Source organism: Myxine glutinosa, chromosome 1 (assembly GCF_964187855.1).
Source record: "Myxine glutinosa chromosome 1, kmMyxGlut1.1, whole genome shotgun sequence".
Lineage (NCBI taxonomy): Eukaryota > Metazoa > Chordata > Myxini > Myxiniformes > Myxinidae > Myxine > Myxine glutinosa.
Window position 1 is genome coordinate 153,840,293 of NC_136261.1, and position 19,680 is coordinate 153,859,972.

Here is a 19,680-nt window from a genome sequence, read left to right on the forward strand (position 1 = left end):
TCCCCGGAGGAGGAAGGGTAGGTGCCCGAAACTCACCTCTCCCTGGCAAGGCCCTGGGGTCGTCCTGTCGCAAGTCTGTGACGTGGTAGTAAAAATCAAAATGGGGCCACGAGCCCTCCCTCGGATCGTCCACGCCGACCGGATAAGGCCTTACACCGGCGAGCAGGCGCCCCCGTGGATTGCCTCGGCTTTAGATGCCAAGGCGGGACCCAGTACCTCTGAATAAGGGGGGCTTATTAGTGCCAGAGGACTGGGGGATTGATGAGCGATGGGCCCAGTGGGTAACGGTGGCATCCCTGCCACCCTTCCCATGATAGTGGGGCAAATGCGCACTAGATTATGGGGTTTATGGCAGTGAAAACTAGCCCGGGTGGGTTAGGTTATATTGTTAGGGATCTAGCGAAGATGACATTAGGTGACGTTAAGGTTAGTTAGTGACTGATACCTGTAGTGGGGACGCAGGTAGAGTAGTATGGATGATAATGACGAGGGAGCGCAATAGTTTAAAGGGACGACTGGGAAGCGCAAGTTTCAGAGGGGAGTAGTTAGATGAGATGATGCTGTGTGAGAACTGGACAGGTGTGTGGAGCAGTGAGGGAGTAGTGAGTGTTGTGGATCAGCGCGAATGCACTTGGGGGAGAGAAGGGTGCAGGCGGCACCAAGTATGAGAGCACAGGTGTGCAAGTACAGGTGTGTGGAATACATGGAGCAGGGAATGAGTGGTGTGGAGAGAGTTGGAGTAAGTGGTACGGAGTGGTGTGCATGGTGTGAAGGTGTGGATGGGGGAAGAGTGGACCCCTTTCACGAGTACCCGGGGCGGGTAGTGTAAGTGTTAGGTAGAGGGTATAGGTAAATTGTGGTTGGATATTGGCATTTGTGGTGCGGTTGCAGAATGGTATTGTGGATGGGTGCATTAGTGTTGTGGAAATGGCTGGGCGTGTAGCCTGTTAGTGTGTGTAGTTGGTTTGGGCATTCCACCACTGTGAGGATGTCGGCCAGGTGAGGCCGCAGGTGGGCTCTGGGAGCCGTTAGTGTCAGTGGGTGCCTGAGGATCCCGGGTGTGGATCGGGCAGCCCGTGCCAGAGAGGGCACTGAGGGGGTGAGAGTGCGAGAGGGCCTTCCCCAGTTAGTTAGGTTAGGGTGAGGAGCAGGTAAGCTCGGGTGGCAACTACAGTGGTGGAGGTGTGCAGGTGGGTAGACCTGCTGGGAGAGCTACACGTCACAGCCCAGAAATTGTGCGAGGGCACCGGGAGATGAATCGGGGGAGTGAGACCCCAAATTGAGAAGCACCACTGTTTGGTCAATGGGAATTGGTTTTTAGAACCCATAGTGTAAGTTGGCCAATGGATTGGCAGGGAAAGACCCCGGGTAATGTAAAGTTGTTAAAGTCATTTAGGAAATAGTTAGGATTGAGGAACCTGTCGCACCATACGCAGCCACTTACCTGTGGTGATGATGACTCCACACCTGTGTTCCTTTGTTCTGTGTTGCAGGAAATGAGAATTGCTGTGTGGATTTGTGAGACGCATCACGACGTGGATGAGACATTGGGGTGATTCCATCTCTCCCTCCTTAGGAGGGACTGATGATGAATTGGAGATGGCAAATTTTGATGTTGAGTTGGAGATGGCAAATTTTGATGAGAGTTGGAAATGGCAAATTTGATTGGTTAGGAGGGAGAGAAGACGAATTTGGTTTATGGGAGGAACGGGGAAGACAGTAGGGACGTTTGTTGATGTGTAAAGTAGATGTTTATGGGTAGTGTTGTGTTTTGTGGATACAGTAAGGGGTAAGGGAGGGGCAATGTAGGTTACCTGGTGGGGGGGGGGGGGGCGTACGGTAGGAACGTACCTGTCTCACCTGGTTCCCATGTGCCCCCAGTGTGCATTACCTTGTATTGCGTGCACTTTTGCGCCCTTACCACCTTACTCACTTGTCTTCTTTTTTGTCTCCCACCTCCGAGGATCTGGCTTTGGGGCAGAGAGAGAGGAGAGAGAGGTGCTGGCTCCGCAGTTGTGGGCCTGTACTTTCGCTGCTTGCTGCCTGGATCGATACACCATATGGACCGCAATTTTGGTGGCCGCCCACAATGGACCGCAGTTCTTTTGCGGGCAAGCACCACCCGTTGATGGACCTCTGGGTCAACGTGGCACCTATGCCATACAGGTGAACCACTTTTAGTTGGCCCCCCTGACGGCCACAATTTAGAAATGGACGCGGTTGGCGCCTTTCTTTATTTTTAAAGAAGCCAGAAGGCCAAGTGCACTCCAGGAAGGCAAGACCAGCGGCAGAACATCGGCCGGCTGCGACACCACCGGTGACTATGAACACTTTATTGGTGCACCGGATGGTGCTGACTGTGTGTATGGGGTGGTGCTTTTGGTGCTTGGACAGGGTGCTCTGCACATTATTAAAGGCCGTAGGGCCACAGGGCACTCGTGGGTTGGTGTATCGATGCTGGCATGCGTGCTCTCTCTATGCATAACATCTGCATGTGTTCCTCAAAGAACAGGTCCTGGATCGTAGTGTAAATATCAGTCTTGTGTAAATAATGCTCCCTACCGGCTGTATGTTTAGTTTGAGGATTCTTTCCGCGATTCGGTTATCCTGTGGGTGTGTTTCTGTGAGGAGAAGGGTGCAACGTCGTAGGGGGACATATTTACTCATTTGTGAACATCTGTAAAACTGTCGCACTCAGGGTTGAGTTAATAGTAGAGAGAACTACATCTGAGTGCCATACTAACGTAGGTAAAAATTTATCGGGTCGGGACGCCCCGAGGTAGAGAAGGGTGCAATGTTGCGGATATGAGATTGGCCTCCATCCATATCCGCTTGTAAATATTCCCCTATTTCCTCCATACTTCCCAACTATCCCCAATCCCCCATTCCCTAGTCCCATTTCCTGTAAACAACACTCTGTAGACCCGACCTTCCCCTATTTCCCCCATTAAATGTCGCATCCAGGTCCACCGCATCTCACGTAGACAACTATAGGACATCTTGCTAGTTATTCTTAGTCTATGTCAGTTAAGGACTCGTTTCCATTAATTCTGACTCTTCGTTGCACCAGAATGTGATTGTATGGCACCGTTAGGAAGTTAGGACCTCCCAATACCTCCCCGCAGCTCTTCCTCACGGTTCAACAACAACAACAACAACAGCGGCGGCGGCGCGGGGAGTGGGCGTCCTCACTCCGGCTTGGTTGGTAGGGGGTGTTGAAAGGGCACCAAGCCTTTCCAACGAGCCGCCATCGAGCATGTGCTCGACGGGGTTACCACGTAGGGGCTCGCTGTCAGCTCCTCATCAAGGGCGGAGCCCGGTAACCCCCCGCACCCAATAGAAGCGGCGGACCGATGCCATCTGGGGCGGAGCCAACGAGCCGAGGGCGTGTCACTCCCCGCTGAGCATGCGCAGGAAGAGGGAGGTGACGTCAGATGCGCCCTCAGCTTGGACAGAGAAGGACGCCACCTCCGAGCGCTGCAATACCTCCCCGCATCTCTGGACCGGACCGTGTTTGATTCTGCCCCTGAGCCAAGGTGCACCTTGTGCTATCGACTGCCTGTCCTTCCCTGCCATCAATCCCTGTGTAAGTCAGTCTTGTTCCGTTTGTCTGTGGTCTGTCGGGGATAAGATAAGATTGTGTCTAAGTGCCTATCTCTTCTGTGCTTTACCTCATACCTTGTAATCTACCCCTTTTCTCCCCCACCAATTATATCCTCCTCCGGAGGTCTTGAGAACTGTACCCCTTGCGTCGTTTCATTTATCCCAGTCGTTGTGTCCTTTCCATCATTGATTTAGCGTAGCGCGATTTGGCCAACGTTCGAGTGTAATCGGGTAAACTGTGCGAACACGGCGGCCATTCCGCTCGGCCCATCACAACATCTTAAGTCGTGTCCGTAACAGTATATAACATCCCCGTATGACATCCCCAACCGATTCTTCCCACTTTCTCGTTGGGTCGAACATTTTCGGCCCAAGTCTTCCATCCTGTGTCACACCAGCACTTACTGCAGGATGCGTAACTAACAGGGGAGGGGGAGCCTGCCCCACAACCACGCTGAATCAAATTCAGCCATAACAGCTCAATGATGAGAATGTTAACTTCTAAGTTGTCCCATCAGTCCAATCCTGAAATATAAAGTAAAAGTTTTTGCTATTATAATCATTGCTATTTGGTTCATAACATGTGCTTTTCCATCTGTTTTTCATGCAGTGACGAATGTGAAAGTGCGCAAATTCTCAAGTTGCAATGCCAGCGTAGGTACTGTATATATATACACATATATATCTACCATATAAAACACAATCTCAGTTTGTGTGTTTGTACAGATGTCTGTCCCACTTTATAAGAGTAGGTTTTAAAGGCCAATTTTTTAAAACACGAATGTGTGTTCACCACGGTCTATATTTGAGGATAAAACAAACTCGAAAAACATTTTCATTAAAAGAGTAATTATGTCTCTTCTATTGGAATTGTAGACGGTGGCTTGCAAACCGAGCCTCAAGGGTGGTGTACAGAAGCGTTTTAAAAAACAATAAATACAAGGTACAGGCAGGTGAAATTTGCTGCACGTGATGTGCGTGCAACGTATGCAGAGTAAACCGAGTGTTCATTTATGTCCATAGGATGTATAATAAATAAAGAAGATATAAGCAAACTAGGCCGAGGCTTCAGAATTTGGCATGCTCATGAGGCTGTACCGTCGATTAAGCTGTTCCAACCTGTCATATTTAACGGAGTTTTTTTTTTTACTAGTAAATATATAATAAACAATATTATTTTAAAATGTACAGATAATGCAACTTGGCAATGGAAAGATTCATCCATATGAACCGCCTGGTGATTACTGACATTATTTGGCACATTCATGTGGTGTTGCCCAGGAATACAAGCATTCACTGATGGGTGAACCCCATCATTTTCAAGGCGAATTTCAAATGCACCGACACCATGTCCTGTAGTTTTTATTCTGGTATTTAAAATTAATCTTGGTAGACAGAATCCACTTAAATAAATAATGGGTAAATCATATCATTTGAGGAGTGTGATGTCCATCTCAGCACCAATCATGGGGCAATATTGTCTCGAGCTGGAGTTCAGGCCCTGTACCAGAAGCCCAATTGACATTTATGAAGGAATGATGAGACGTATCCCTGAAGGTCCAAAATATCCTTTTTGCCATGAAGCAATCTCAAGAGGTAGTATAGACCTGGCAACCTTGACCATTAAATTACTTTATGTAAATTCAAACCACATGGCCGCTCGTCGTTGCTAAAACTCCGGCAGTTCGAGTTTAGGTCTTGTGGAAGAAATTGCGGTCGCAATCCTGCCGTGTTCATTTGGCCCCCGAATACATCCGGGGGCAACGGGGTCACCAGTTTAGCGGTTGCCGAAGACGACAAGAAGAGGCCATTTCGTTGGGTACAAAAGGTTGTTTATTGTACAGAAATCTCCAGCAACTGCTCTCGAACGGAAGTCGTAACGGCTTATATAAAACCAAGAACCCTCTTCGGAGGGCGTGGCTCCAACAGCCGAGCGTGCGTCACGACGACACAACCAAAAGCCCGTGTGCATGGGTTAGTCCAAACCCATCGTAATGGTAACCGTCACATGCGGATAAGTTAACCGCGACAAGTGAATAAGGTAACCGCGACATGTGAATAAGGTAACCACTACACGTTAACAATAAATAAATGAATGAATGAATGATCGTTTTAAGGCCATTTTTCCCCGCTAGAGCGGGGGTTAGCCTTGCGGGCCCCATGACAATCATGGTTCCCTGTTTGAGGCAATGTTCAATTGGAAGAAATTGGAAAATTTGTATTTTTAAAGATTTTAAATTGGAAGAAAGAGTCAGCACGTTTCTGGAAAAAAAAACGGATTTTAAAAAACTTTTGCAGACGTTTTATACAATCACTTATTCCCCCAAGGTTATAACATGTGAATGTGTGAATATGTAAATATTGACTGCTGCAAGTTGGTACAGATGATATGGTTGCAAAAGCATGTACAATTTATTTTATTTTATTATATTATTCTATTTTACAATTATTATTCCCTGCTCCTCCTCCCTAATGTTCCAATTACACATCCTTCCTTTAAATGTAATATAATAAATAAATCAAACAACAGAACTCGAAACCTGATTTAAAAAAAAAATCATTCATTGCCTAAAGCAAATACATAAAGCAAATTGTAGAAAATAAAAATCTCGCATCTCCATTATCCATATGTAATCAATATATCTAATCGCACGCACAATCTCTGCCCCCCAGCTCGTCACAGAATAGGGTATTCACGGGTGAGTCCCAATCGTCAGACACTAGTTTGTGAGGGGCCTCGAGATCCACACTCCAATGATCTTAGATGAATCGCCTTGCATTCACACAAGTGAATCACTCCAGTGTGCGACCGATTTAAAAGCCATTGCCACCAATTCATGTGTTTTGTTCTAAAAAGCTTACATGTATGACACCAAACATAACAAACAACATTCTTCACCTAATAGTTTTTCTGTTTGTTTAAGCATGTGGTTTGCCGTGGGGACCAGCATCACGTGTGGTTGGAGGATCTGAAGCTAGGCCTGGCCGCTGGCCTTGGCTCCTTAGCCTGCATTGGGCTGGCAGTCATCGTTGTGGTGGATCTCTTCTCACTGAAAATTGGATTCTTACTGCTGCTCACTGCTTCAAACGGTGACTATACACAGACATCACCATTTTATTACCGTACTGCTTGTTGTGGAAAACCATTCAGGTCCGCACAACTTTTAGTCCAACGGTTTGGTTTAATTGCATTTAGATCATCACATCATTCCTGTAAGTAGAAATACACAATAAGCATACGATGCGACATCTCATAAAGCCATTCATATCAGTCAATGCAAGCAAGCTAGATATTCTATAAAGGCGTACCATTAACGAGGCTACCGATGTAACATGTCACAAGGGAGAAGTCTCGGAGCACTGACACGGCAACGGGTCTTATAGTCACGCCCCTAGTGGGGACAACAATGACAGCGAGCAGCGAGCATCCCCACCCGGGTTCAGTACGGATACGATTTCACTACATTCACCCCCCCGTCAGAATTATACGGCCGCGTGGCTAAAAGCGAGTGAGCGTCAGCATGGGCGCGGAGTATTAGTCGGCCCAACCGTAGCGGGCCGGGCGGCGAATTTCTCTGCCAGCACGCGTTCGAAATTCCCCGGGTACGGCGTCTCGTAACCCTGTATCCCCGGTGTCAGAGGCGTCAACAGGGTCGGGTGATGAAGGGGGTAACGCCAAGTCGTCGGACCCGGGCAGTCTCGACGGGGGGAGGGTCGGTGGACTGTCGGCGATGGGAGCGTCGGGAGAGGTCATAGTCTCATAGACGGGTTCGACTGGTTCGTCCGATTCCCTACTAAGGTCGTCGACCCCGCAAGGGGCAAGATGACGAACGGAGACAGTAGTCTCACGACCATCAGACGTCATCACACGAGCATGCTCAGGATTAGCCTGGAGAATCTGCACTTTGTCCACAAGGGGGTCGTACTTGCTCGCGCGAACTGCCCGTTTAAGGTAGGCCGGCCCGGGCCCAGCGAGCCAACTGGGCAAAGACCGTATACACCCCGAGCTCCTGGGGTGGTGGAAAAGACGCTCGTGGGGAGTTTGGTTAGTTGCCGTACTCAGGAGTGCCCGGATTGAGTTCAACGCCGCAGGTAGCGACCAAGCCCATTTATCGAGGCCCCGGCCGTGGGTCCGGAGATGGAGCATGACGGCCCTCCAGATAATCCCGTTGAAGCGTTCGATCTGCCCATTAGCCTGGGGTCTATACGGCGTGGTGTAACTAGACGCAACGTTGTTTTGGAGCAGATAGCCGCGCACCTCCTGAGACAAGAAGACTGCACCCCGGTCGGTATGGACATAGGCCGGGTAACCGAACATTGAGAACAAGTTCTGTAAGCAACGCATCACCGTGGCAGCAGTCATGTCCGCGCACATATAAGCAAAGGGGAATCGTGAGTACTCATCAACGATAGTGAGCAGATAGCGAGAGCCGCTCGACACCGGCAAAGGGCCCTTGAAATCCATCGCCAAGCGTTCCCACGGGCGTGTAGCCTTCACCAGAGTCCCCATAGGGGGGTTATAGAAACGCGGTTTGATTTCCGCGCAGATAGCGCAGTCGCGACAGATACGGCGGATATCGTCAATCGAGTAAGGGAGATTCCCACTCCGCACGAAATGAGCGAAACGCGTTACGCCGGGATGGCCCGCAGTAGCATGCAGCACCCGTAGGCCCTCCAACGAGGTGATACCAGCACATGTAGTGGGGCGCGATAAGGCATCGGCGGCCTGGTTATCCTTCCCTGGGCGATATTTGATGGTGTAACAGAAGTCGGCGAGTTCGATACGCCAGCGAGTGATTTTCTCGTTCTTAATGCGCTGGGCGTGTAAGGTGTCGTACATGAACGCAACGCTTTGCTGGTCCGTGATGATTTGGAAGCTCCGCCCGAGTAGGTACGGGCGCCATCGCCGAATAGACTCGACGATCGCATACGCTTCCTTTTCAACGGACGAGTGCCGCCGCTCAGCGGAGGTAAGAGTCCGTGAAAAGAAAGCCACGGGACGTCCCCCTTGGGAGAGGGTCGCCGCGATGGCCTGATCCGAGGCGTCACTTTCGAGGACGAACGAGCCGCTCTCGTCAATGGTTGCTACGGCGGCTCGGGCGATGTCGGTCTTAAGTCCTTCAAAGGCCGTCAATGCGGCCGAACTCAGGGGAAAGGTGTCGCAGGCCACAAGGGGGCGAAGTTTCGCGGAGAAATTTTGCACCCATTTGGAGTAATGGGCGAACAGCCCAAGGGCGCGTTTCAGGGAAGCCCGATCGCAGGGAGGGGCCATGTCGAGCAAAGGTCGCAGACGTTCCTTATCCGGAGAGACAGAGCCATGGGTCACGGTGTACCCCAGAAGATCTATGGTGCGTAGGGAGTATCGGCACTTATCCTCGTTCATAGTTAAGTGATACCGTTGCGCGACCTCAAGGAAGCGCTTCAGATTAGCGTCATGGTGCCCTTGGTCATATCCACAAACCGTAAGGTTATCGAGGTAGACGAAAACATCGGTTAAGTGCTCCCGCGCAACGAGGTCATCCATGGCCCTCTGGAAACAAGCGACCCCGTTCGTCACCCCAAAGGGCAATCGTGTAAATTGGTACAACCGCTGCCCCGACTCGAAAGCGGTATAGATACGATCCGCCCTAGAGATAGGGATCTGGTGGTACGCACTACGGAGATCGAGAGTACTATAGACCGAATACTGGGACACCTGTTGCACTAGCGCGTCCATCCCCGGAAGGGGGTAGGCATCCAGCTGTGTAAAGCGGTTAATCGTTTGGGAATAGTCGATTACCATGCGTTTGCGGTGGGCCTCACTGCGCACCACTAAGACCTGAGCACGCCACGGTGACCTACTAGGTTCTATGATGCCGTCTTTCAAGAGCTGTGTCGTTTCGTCCGCAATGAATTGCATGTCCGCGCGGGAGTAGCGTCTCGATTTTACCGCGACAGGGGTACAGTCGGAGGTTAGATTGGGGAACAGCGAAAGCGGACGGACGTCCATTTGCGCTAGGGCGCACACCGTTAGCGCGTCGTCCGCCCCCACAACAAGAGTGTCAGGCCCACCGAACTCCATTACCAGACGTCCATGCAGCTTAAGAAAATCGTGTCCTAGCAGAATATCAGCACATAATGCGGGTAAAACCATAAGGTGTACATCAGGGAAAACCCGTCCCTTTAGCACTAGTTACAATCGGCATTCCCCTTTTGTGCTAAGCCGGAGTCCCTGGGATGCCATGAAGATCCGTCGTGTAGACCGCCCGATCCGCCATCCATGCCTGAGCACAAGTCGCTGGTCGATAAAACTATCCGTAGATCCGGTGTCCACCAAGGCCTGAACACAATGGCCCTCAACCATAAGGGGAATAAGGGCTTGAGCCAGGCCAGACGAGGCAGCTGGGAGCGGGACTGAGCCCCCCGAATGGGTCGGACCAGCCTCGCGGGTGGATCCTACACCAGCTGCAGTTTTGCGATCGTGGCCGGAGTCTGCGTTGACCATGGGGAATCCATTATCGTCATCAGAGGACTTTCCCCAGCATTCCGGTGTTTCGCGATTCAAAATCCGATGAGAAAAGGCCTCAGTAGTATTTGACATCGCCTTTTGACACTCCTGGCAGATAAAGGCTTCCGTTGTAGCCGAAATCGCCTTTTTCGTTTGGTCGCTTTGACAAAAGGCTTCCGTAGTATTCGAAATCGCCTTTTTCGTTTGGTCGCTTTGACAAAAGGCGTCCGTAGTAGTATTCGAAATCGCCTTTTTCGTTTGGTCGCTTTGACAAGAGGCTTCCGTAGTATTCGAAAGCTGTTTCTTCCCTTGCGTGGCTCGAGGTTTGGCCAAGGACGCGGCCTTTGTCCCCGATGGAGAATGAGACGGTGGTGGCTTTCCGGTGGCGCCAGTCAAGGTTGTCTGAGCGCCCAGCGGGCCGCAGCGAGGGGCCCTCCCCTTCGAAGACGGGTAAGGCGCTGGGCTCGTGGGTTCTGCGGCAATTCTGCGGCAACTTAATGCAATTAAGTGTTGTGGAAAACCATTCAGGTCCGCACAACTTTTAGTCCAACGGTTTGGTTTAATTGCATTTAGATCATCACATCATTCCTGTAAGTAGAAATACACAATAAGCATACGATGCGACATCTCATAAAGCCATTCATATCAGTCAATGCAAGCAAGCTAGATATTCTATAAAGGCGTACCATTAACGAGGCTACCGATGTAACATGTCACAAGGGAGAAGTCTCGGAGCACTGACACGGCAACGGGTCTTATAGTCACGCCCCTGGTGGGGACAACAATGACAGCGAGCAGCGAGCATCCCCACCCGGGTTCAGTACGGATACGATTTCACTACACTGCTATACTTCAAGTAAAAGGGAGATACACAGCAGGCAATGGTTGTAGAAGGCAAAGTGTATAGAACCACCTTTAGAGGCCATTTTTCCCCGCAGAGCAAGGGTTGGTCCTTTTTCGGGCACCTTGGTCCCCTTTTTGAAGCAATGTTTTATGGCCCAGATGCCCTTCCTGCCACCAACCCTCTTGCGACGCACAGGGAATTACCAGTGAACTGGTGCTCAATTTGCCGACCTCGGAAGGATGACAGGCTGAGTCAACCCCTGGCGTTAATTCAGCGATCGACTGGGATTCGAACCCATGATCCGAGGATCCCAAGCCGGCACCCTAACCGCTAAGCCCAAACAACTTGGCAATGGAATGGAATAAAAAGTGTATCTTTGCTGGATATAGCTAGCCTGCTGTGGAGTAAAGGAGCAATATGATTGCATCTGGAGGCCTGGTCTCACCTCTCGAGTTATAAATAGTGTTCCTCACAAAACAAAACGAAGCAAAAACCGTGTGAGAGAATCTATAATAATAATAAAAGACAATATATGTCAGTCAGTTAGTCAGTCAGTGTGGGTGTCTCCTCCATAACTACAAAACCATGAAATCTAGCAATCCCAAACTTTGCATGCATACTCATCAACCTCCAAAGGAGTGCTGGAATGAAAACTGTGTTTGGGTGCGTTTAAACACCCTTTTTGAAGATCATTTATGGGATGCACATCACAAAAAAACAAAAGCCTTACGAAAATGGCGGTGCGCCATCTTGGTCATCCCTCTGTCACATTGCTGAGTTCTTAAGCCGCCATTTTGTTTCGGCCTATTCAAACGTGCCTTGCCTTGGAAACCCGATCTACTATCACAGACTAATTAAAATATTTAATCAAAATCTGGGTTCGCGTTTGAGAATTGGATTTGCAGGACTAAATAATGCCGAAATCTGTAAATTTTAAGAAACCACCCGATTCCTATAACTAAGCTTTTGGGGGCCTACCCTTCCTCCTTCTCCATATTGTCAAAGCATTAAACTTAACTTTTCTACTGCTCCAACAAGTATATTGAATGATGAAAAGATTAAGGAATATGCCCAAAGTGTAACTTTGAGTGCAACGAAAATAATTAATCAGTGGGATCACTGTGAAGGCTTGCACAGCCGCACCTGGGTACTCTGTGGGGGAAATCTCTGGAGTTAGGAAGGCAACATAAATCAAATCAAAGGTCGAATTAAAAGAACGATTTAAATAATGGTAGGATTATAATAAGTAAAGCACTGAGATAAGTGAACTGCAAGCGCTAATCATCAAAGGCCTTATCTTCACAAGTAGGTATCGCTCTGCAAGCCAGCCGTTGCTTATCAACCATTTCATTGGAGTGTTTGTTTCAGTGCTTAAGCCACATGGCATGCACTCTACAAGCTTATGGTAATGGAACACCCCTTCTCCCTCCTCCTGCTCTGCCACTTCCTCCTCCCCCCTCTCACCATTCCTCCTGCTCCCCGCTCACCCTTCCTCCTGCTCCCTGCTCACCCTTCCTCCTGCTCCCCATTCGCCCTTCCTCCTGCTCCCCGCTCACCCTTCCTCCTGCTCCCCGCTCACCCTTCATCCTGCTCCCCGCTCACCCTTCCTCCAAATCCCCTCAAACTCTGTTCCTGATCTCCACTAACCCCTCTTCCTGCTACCCACTCACCCCTCCCCCTGATACCTGCTCACCCCTCCTCTTGCTACCTTCTCACCCCTCCTTCTGATCCCCGCTCACCCCTCCTACTGCTCCCCACTCACCCTTCCTCCTGCTCCCCGCTCACCCTTCCTCCTGCGCCCCGCTCACCCTTCCTCCTGCTCCCCGCTCACCCTTCCTCCTGCTCCCCGCTCACCCTTCCTCCTGCTCCCTGCTCACCCCTTCCTCCTGCTCCCCGCTCACCCTTCCTCCTGCTCCCCGCTCACCCTTCCTCCTGCTCCCCGCTCACCCTTCCTCCTGCGCCCTGCTCACCCTTCCTCCTGCTCCCCGCTCACCCTTCCTCCTGATCCTCGCTCACCCCTCATACTGCTCCCCACTCACCCATCCTCCTGCTCCTGATCCCTGCAACCCGTCCTCTTGCTCCTGATCCTCGCACACCCGTCCTCTTGCTCCTGATCCTCACACACCCCTCCTCCTGCTCCCTGCTCACCCCTCCTCATACTCCCCGCTTATGCCTCCTCCTGATCCCCTGCTCACCCTCCTCATTCCTTCTCACTCTCCTCCTGCTCCCCTCTCATCCTGATCGCTGCTCATCCCTTGTCCTATTTCCTACTCACTCCTCCATTGTCCTGCTCCATTATACTCTCCCCTCCCCCATCCCTCTGCTCCCCCCTCCCAATCTCCCTGCCACCCTCTTCTCCCCTCCTCTCCTCTCTCCCCACCCACTCCTTGTTATAATGTTTCCATCTGTAAGGGATGTTACATTCCCTATCTGAAGGAGAATGGTGGGTTATTAATGTAACCTAGATTCTCCAAGATAGGGTTAAAAAAGCTTTCCAAAGTATTGTCACTTTGAAGATCATATAAGGCTTCAATGATGTATCTGACGGCTGACTCGGAATGAAAAATAGTACACACAGCTCATGCCACATATTGCAAAGGGGTGGTCCTTCTAACGTTGTGGTCTATATCAGTGCATATAAGAGAGATCTTAATATTAAAAAAAAAAATCCTATTCAAAGGCATGTAACATGTTATATTCCCTTGTTAAAAGAATGCCAATTGTCTTTCGAGGACCAAGGTTACATTTTCACCAACTATTTTCTTTGTCTGTTATATTTTCAGGCATAATGATGTACGGCTGTGGTCTGTCATGGCAGGAACTTTGTCCAGGCGGTCTGGAAACCCTCGATTTAAGGTTTCGCGAATCCTATGCCACCCCTTATATCGCCCAAGTAGTAAAGATTTTGACTTGGCACTAGTTCAACTTGCACAACCACTCAATATGACTGGTGGGTTTTCTTCTCTTCTCCCTCCTACAAATACATTGTTAAGTCATAAAGGTTTTCAATTACTGCAAATTCACTAGTCACTAGAACCAATCAGAAAGAACCAAAACGACATTTACACTTCTTTCAGAAAGTATTCACACCCCTTGACCTTTTCACATTTTTTGGTGTTCCAGCTGAAATTTAATATGGCTCAAATTGAGATTTTATGCTCACTGACCTACACAAAATAACAAAAAAAAAAAAAATGAAATACAGAAATATTTAATTTACATAACATAAGTATTCAACCCCTCAATCAATACAGTACTTCGTAGAAGGGCATTCGGCAGCGATTCAAGCTGTGAGTCTTCTCCGGTATGTATCGGCTTTGCACATCTGGATTTGGGAAGTTCCTCCCATTTCTCCTTGCAGATTTGCTCAAGCTCTGTCAAGTTGGATGGGGAGTGTCGGTGAACAGCAATCTTCAAGTCTTTCCACAGATTCTCAATGGGATTCAAGTCTGGGTTTTGGGTGGGCCACTCAAGGACTTTCACATTCTTGTTCTCACGCCATTCAAGTGTTGCTTTGGCTGTATGCTTCAGGTCATTGCCCTGTTGGAACGCAAGTCTTTGCCACAGTCTCAGGTCTTTTACACTCTGAAGCAGTTTCTCCTCTAGGATATTCCTGTATTTGCCTCCATTTGTTGTTCCCTTTATGCTTGCAAGTCTCCCAGTCCCTGCCGCTGAAAAGCATCCCCATAGCATGATGCTGCCACCACCATGCTTCACGGCAGTGATGGTGTTAGATGGGTGATGAGCTGTGCTTGGTTTCTGCCAGACGTCGTGCTTTGCATTCAGGCCAAAGAGTTAAATTTTCATATCATCAGCCCACAGAATATTTAGCCTCATGCTCTCAGAGTCTTTCATGTGCCTTTTTGCAAACTCCAGGCGTGCCGTCATGTGCCTTTTTTTCAGAAGTGGCTTCCATCTGACCTCACTCCCATAAAGTCTATATTTGTGAAGTGCTGCAGAGAATGTTGGTCTTCTGGCAGGTTCTCCCATCCCAGCCAAGGACCTCTGTAATTCTGTCAGTGTGTTCATTGGGTTCTTGGTCACCTCCCTGACCAAGGTCCTTCTTGGCTGGTTGCTCAAGTCTGGGTGGTTCCATATTCTTTCCATTTCCTAATAATGGAGCTCATTGTGCTCTTGGGAACATTCAACACTCTAGAAATTGTGTTATACCCTTCCCAAGATCTACAGTATGCCTCCTCACAATTCTATTTCAGAGTTCTACACACATTTCCTTGGACTTCATAGTAGAGTTTCTGCTGTGAAGTGCACTGCCAACTGTTGGACCTTGCATAGAAAGGTGTGTTTCTCTCTAAATCATGTCCAATCAATTGAATTGGCCACAGGTAGACTCCCATCAAGTTGTCGAGATGTCCCAAGGATGATCAAAGGAAATTGGATGTACCTGAGCTCAATTTGGATTATCATAGCAAAGAGGCTGAATACTAATTGGCTGAAGACATTTCAGCTTTTCGTTTTTAACTATTTTGTAAAGATTTCTAAATAAAAATTCCACTTTGACATTATGGGGTATTATGTGTAGATCAGTGACCAAAAAAATCTCAATTTAATCCATTTTAAAATCAGGCTGTAACACAACAATATGTGAAAAAAGACAAGGGGTGTGAATACTTTCCGAAGGCATTGTATGCTGGTGGACTTGTACACAAATAAGTTAATCTCATCAACACGTTAGAGCAATTGGTGCTCTGCTGCTTTCATCACCCTGTCTACTTTCTGTCCAATAGTCTCTGTGTTAGACAAATCTCATATATATATATATATATATATATATATATATATATACATACATATATTGTTAAAGATGAGTTCATCTTCAATGCACTTTCACACACTTACAAACACTCACATTTGGGGTCTGCCTTGCAGGCACGTAAGACATCGGCCATTATAAAGCTTGCAGCGTTAGTGTGAGAAATCTCTGAGGATATCCCGGAGACGCAATAGCTCAGTGGGCTGTCACCGCGTAAGTGATGAGGTTCGTGGGTTTGAGTCCCGGGTTGAGTCAGAATTTTTTCACACTAGCCCCACGCAGGAATTTACTTCCTATTTATTAAATATATATTGCTTTGAGAGAGATCCAAAATAATTATTATGGAGTTATTTTCTTATTACTTGCAAAATCGAAGATTTTTCAAGTATATTGGTCGGTTGCGTTTGTGGTTCTGTCTGTCTGTTTGTCTGTTTGTCACCGGCCTACAGGTCACAATTCTAAACCGATCGTCACAAAACTTCACCAAGTTGTATGGGTCGTCCCAATTGAGAAGCCTATTGTTTTTGGGGTCAAAAGGTCAAAAGGTCAACATAGGCCAAAGGTCACCAACTTTGCCAAATTTCTAAAATCCTCAATTTTCATCCAATTGACTTGAAATTTGAAGATGACTTGCATATCTGGTCACTGAATTCAACCACAAATTATATTTTAGGTGAACATAGGCCAAAAGGTCAACATAGGCCAAAAGGTCAACATAGGCTGAATTTCTAAAATCACCAATTTGCATTTGATTGACTTGAAATTCTAAGAGGATTTACATATATGGTCACTGAATTCAACCACCAACTATTTTTGAGGTCAACATAGGCCAAAAGGTCAACATAGGCCAAGTGTTTAAAATCCTCAATTTTCATCAGATTGACTTGAAAATTGAACAGCATTTGCACACAGTCACTAAATAGGGAAACTAACTATTTTTGAGGTCAAAAGGTCAAAGGTCAACTCAAGGTCAACCTTCCAAAATCATCATTTTTAATCTGAAAAATCGTCACTTTTCTTCCTATTGACCCGAGCTTTGATCAAGATTGTCAATTTTTATCTTGATGAAATGGACAATTTGCTGTATCAATGGAATTTTTTTTATTGGGGGTGGAGGGCGGATTTTGCAAGTATCGTGCTCCGCATGACGTCTTCTTGTTTAGTTATTGGGAAGACACTTTAGAAATAATGCAAGCAAGGATTTGGAAATATATTTGGGCAGGAATACCGAATGCAAATTGATGAAAGAAATAGTGAAAGGAAGGATTTTAATTTATGCACAAATCTTTCTCGGAGGGCATCAAATGTTTTCCATTTAATTTGCATCAAATGCTCAAAACATCAAATGTTCTCAAATGGGAAATAAATGCATTTTAACACAAAATCTGCTGCATCCAGCAGACAGAAATTTTCAATGAAAACAAGCACACATGCGGATCAGGTACTTCTTTAAAAAAGAAAAAAAGAAAAAAAAACCATACAAATATATATTCTTCTTCCAACTTGTGCATAATAAAAACCTTGGGATTTTTACAAAACAATTCCCTACTTCAACCCATAATGATTATCAACATGACCAAATGATACAGCAAATCGATTTGCATTTACAACAAGAGAGAGCATTTAACTCTGTGAAGCCTTGTACACACACACACATACACACACACACACACCTCTAAAAGGAAACAAATTGTAAGAACAAAAATCTGGTTAGTTTTCAGGTTTACAGCATTTGCTCAGTGTATGCGAACACCATCAATGCTAGGAATCATCGTACAAGCTATGAAGCAAAAACAAAGCTCTTGCATTTTTCAGAATTGAAATACCTTTAAAAAAAAATCAAGAATAGGACCAATAAATATCAATATCTTCTGACCCATCACTTCTGCCCCAACAAAATTGTCACCCCAAATTTACAATTATTGTAATTGGTCTTATTGATCCAATGTGGGGCTGACAGGATGGCCTAAATGTACGCACACTCACCTTTAAGCTGTTTAGCCTGTGTTTGAATCTCGACTCAGGTAGTGCCTTCAGAAAGCATTCACACCCATTGACTTTTTCACATTTTGTTGTGTTACAGCCTGAATTTAAAATGGATTAAATTGAAAATTTTTGTCACTGATCTACACATAATACCTCATAATGTCAAAGCAGAATTCTTTTCTTTAGAAATTTTCACAAAATAATTAAATATGAAAAGCTGAAATGTCTTGAGTCAATAAGTATTCAACCCCTTTGCTATGACACTCCAAATTGAGCTCAGGTGCATCCAATTTCCTTTGATCGTCCTTGAGACGTCTCTACAACCTGATTGCAGTTCACCTGTGGCAAATTCAATTGATTGGACATTATTTAGAAAGAAACACACCTTTCCATATTAGGTCCTACAGTTGACAGTGCATGTCAGATCCGAAATTCTACCAACTTCAAGTCCTTCAAGGAGAGTAGGCGAGTCATCGCCAGCACCGTTTCCAAATTCCTTCTTTGACTTCCTGAGTCGGAGTAGCGACCTGATCAGGATTGTCGCCTAGTAACTGTTTCAACAGCACTAATGCTCTGCAGAGGGCATGGTACATGATAATGATGATGATGATGATCTGATGTCAACATGACCATGTCAACATGACCATGTCAACATGGTTAGTAGTTAATGTTGACACCAATCCATTTGTCTCAATTGCTCTAACCTCTGAAACCCAGATGCCATGGCTCCAGTGTGCTTACCTCCACCAGGCTGGGTGCTACAACCCGGCATGAAGTGCTGGATCAGTGGTTGGGGGACGGAGAGCGAGGCATGTGAGTGGTGAGAGGAAAATGGATGGGATTGGGGCGAATTGGGGAGGATAGTCAGTTAAACAGAGACACAATGATGTCGAGTGTTGTTAGTGCTTGGGATGTTAACAATCTCCAGTGCATCGCTGCATTCTGCTGTTGACACTTTATCAAAAAATTCCAGCTTGATGTGTGCCATCCCATTTAGTAAAAAGGCAGAACATTTTTCATAAGATAATTTATCAAATGTATATCAGATATCATATTGAATGATTTGAGCAATTATTGATGAATGAGGGTTAGGATTACTTTTTATGATTGCTAATCTATCCATAGAGGACTTTGATGAAAGGAATGTTCAAGAACAGCCAATGGACCATGTGTGTGTATGTAAACACTCCGTTGATGCCAACTAAACAATCCCTCCATTATTACCTCCCCCACTGAAGGTGGATTAGATGGAGGGCATGTTTTCAACCCTGTTTGTTTGTCTGTCTATTTCACTGTGAGCAGGATATCTCAAAAAGTTGTGGATGGATTCCATCGAACCTTGGTCGACAGATTGGGTCTGTGACAAGGAAGGATTGATTAGATTTGGTTCAGGTCCAAATTCAGATCCGATCTATCAGTGGGATACAAAACGTAAACTGATCACCTTGGCAGAAGCATGCGCTCTACCAAGTCCCGTTCCAATCTGAATTTGTTTTCAGCTCAAGTTAACAATTCCCGCCAAGTTATTGTCCAGAGAATATTTTGTTTTGGTCTCAAAAATTATATGGTACAGCATCATTGCTCGGAGAGTGGCTGTTGCTGACGCAGTGACGCAGTGACGCAGCTGACGCAGACGCAGTGACGCCCTGTTTTCAATAAGATACATATATATATATATAATTTTTATCAGTACTCATTTTACTGACCTCAGAAGGATGACAGGCTGAGTCAACCCACCTGGTGTTATTTAACCACATGACAGCAGCTCAAACTCAAGACCCTAATATCTTAAGCCAGCCACGTTAACTCTTAGCCACACCAGGTTTGATTCTAAGATATAATTAATTGACACATGTAGGAAAACTAGAACGGCACTCAATAAAAAGCATACCTCCGCCTGGTTGGCCATATCACTCAATGGTGAAGAATCACTTAAAAAATTAAATAATTATCATATCCGAATCCATATTCAGATCTTCACCAAAATCG

The 19,680-nt window shown here is 46.9% G+C and overlaps 1 protein-coding gene across 1 annotated transcript in view; it reads left to right on the forward strand.

The window, feature by feature from the left end:
• Positions 1–19,680, forward strand: part of LOC137430552 (transmembrane protease serine 4-like) — a 51,063-nt gene that overhangs the window by 13,176 nt on the left and 18,207 nt on the right. The window contains exons 3-4 of the mRNA XM_078771116.1: positions 6,552–6,693; positions 13,718–13,884. Coding sequence (XP_078627242.1) covers positions 6,552–6,693; positions 13,718–13,884 — 309 coding nt within the window. The remainder of the gene's footprint in view (positions 1–6,551; positions 6,694–13,717; positions 13,885–19,680) is intronic.